Source organism: Mizuhopecten yessoensis, unplaced genomic scaffold, assembly GCF_002113885.1.
Source record: "Mizuhopecten yessoensis strain PY_sf001 unplaced genomic scaffold, ASM211388v2 scaffold9485, whole genome shotgun sequence".
Lineage (NCBI taxonomy): Eukaryota > Metazoa > Mollusca > Bivalvia > Pectinida > Pectinidae > Mizuhopecten > Mizuhopecten yessoensis.
The window spans coordinates 29,365-31,511 of record NW_018408071.1 but is presented as its reverse complement, the minus strand read 5'-3'; the positions used below and the strand labels follow the sequence as shown (position 1 = coordinate 31,511).

The following is a 2,147-nucleotide window of genomic DNA, read 5'->3' as shown; positions in this document are numbered from 1 at the left end:
CCCCCCCCAATTGACAACAGAAAATGTAATAATTTTGATATTCTACCCTTCGTTAGTCATACGTATTGTGTTGCAGTCAAGAACAAAGCATACAATTCGTCCAATAACGAATGGGACTACAGTTGTTTTCTGAAGTTAAATTTAAAATAGAATACCAAATTATCTGCATATATAATAATGCGTGTTTTGTATATGCCAAAATAATCGCCGGGTTAAAGGTATAGTGTTTAATATTTCCTGTATTGTGTTACAGACATCACGGTCCGTGGCTTTATCTACACCTTTACACGATGCCGCCTGGCTGGGAGAGCTTGATAAAGTAAAGGAGCTGGTCAGGTCTGGGGCGGACCTCGGGGCAACAGATAGAAACGGACAGACACCTCTGATGTGTGCCGTGATTAATGACAAAGAAGCTGCTGCGGCATACCTCGCCAAGAAGATGACTGTCCAGGAGTTGAATGTGGTGGACGACGACGGGGACAATGTGTTACATGTGATAACTTTATGTCGTTGTCTGTGGTCACAGATGATACAGGACATAACTGATACCTCTCCTAGCCTGTTACAGCAGGAGGATAGTCACGGGGATAGACCGATAGATAGTGCAAGAGTTATAAGTCAACGGGTTTACAACATTCTCGGTATGTACGCTTAGCCGTATCTATGTTGATCCTCACTTATTCACATATTAATATATATTACTAATTATGCAAAAACACACTTATTACTAAAGAACACCTAGTGGAGTTTATATGTGAGCACACTTCTTAAAACATTCAGCTGTTTTATGATGGTCGCAGTTATATTCAATGAATTGATTTTGTTCATCTAATACAATTATAAATAACAAAAAACAACTCGTTCGAATCTGTCTTTAATATTGTTCATAATTATAAGTTCTTAATGCGGTTTAATACCAGATATTTATTATTATTTTGACAGTAAATTGAAATATCATTTTTAAAACTGAGGCGTGCTTAATCCCTAAAAAGAACGCAATCAGGACACTATAGTATATACTGCGTGCTGTGTGTCCTGCTTTTCACGCATTTAAATATTCTAATGTGATATCTTCTCTACTTTCTGTATCGTTGTTAAGTGATAGAGTAGGGGTCTAGACGTGTTTTTTTTTATTTGTATTGTTTTTTTTTGTGAAATTTCGGAGCAATGGATTCAGTATATAAGAAACTAATCAAGGATTTTTGTGCTGTAAGCGATGTATTTGAACTTTCATATACTCGGCGATAGGACGTTGGATACGGCCCGTGGACATATGGCACGGACAAGGCGCGCGCCACGACACTGTGTTGTTAATTTGTGTCTACCCTTATTTACAAATTGTCTGGTATCAAAATGTGTTTAAACTAGCTAAACTTCTGTCTTGAATACTGTACCTTTCGATGAAACAATTGCAAACAATCACAGAAAGGCATTAAGATGTATATTTTGAAATTTGCGGCGGTATATCGTGATTATACTGTCGCAAAATTAGTTTTACAGTAGAACGGTTATTTGCAACAATATTATCACGATATACCGCCGCAAATTTCGAAATACAGTAATGTTATCCTCATTCTAATTCATATCAGCCATAACCACAAAAAGAAACGTCGGTTTTAAGATATTTTTGAGTGTTTTCTTCAAATTCTGGGTCACTTTGCCCCGGATTGGTAACGTCAGGAATATTGGAGGTGAGGCAGAATTACGTTGACCTTTCGGGGTCACGCTATTGTTCGTGACGTCATGGATAACCAATTTCATGAGTCAGGGTCACTCGGGGTCATTGACGTCATTGAACTTTGCTACCCGGGCTTCCAATGCAAATGAGAAGTTTTGCGGACGGGATATATTGTCGCAACTTATTTTGATTGACCAATCAAATGTCGTGCTAAATCTCAAATGAATTGGAATTTACAATTGAGCCAGTTGTTCAGATCAGCTGGTTAGATCAATAATATAAAGGTCTGAGGTCCGGGGTTCGAAACCCGTTCGGACCTTTTTTTACCTTTTCCCCTCTTTATTTCATCTCTTTTTTTCCCATTAAAGTTGTATAAGGTATGTCTCTTTCACTTTGCAGAAATAATTAATCAAATAAATAGTCATAAATAGCCTACATGACTGCACCCATACGGGTTTCGTCTCACTGA

The 2,147-nt window shown here is 37.8% G+C and overlaps 1 protein-coding gene across 1 annotated transcript in view; it reads left to right on the top strand.

The window, feature by feature from the left end:
- Positions 1-253: 253 nt before the first annotated feature.
- The window catches only part of LOC110458180, a gene marked incomplete at its 5' end in the record, with an annotated part of 25,910 nt that continues 24,016 nt past the window's right edge, over positions 254-2,147 (top strand). The window contains one exon of the mRNA XM_021509780.1: positions 254-641. Coding sequence (XP_021365455.1) covers positions 254-641 — 388 coding nt within the window. The remainder of the gene's footprint in view (positions 642-2,147) is intronic.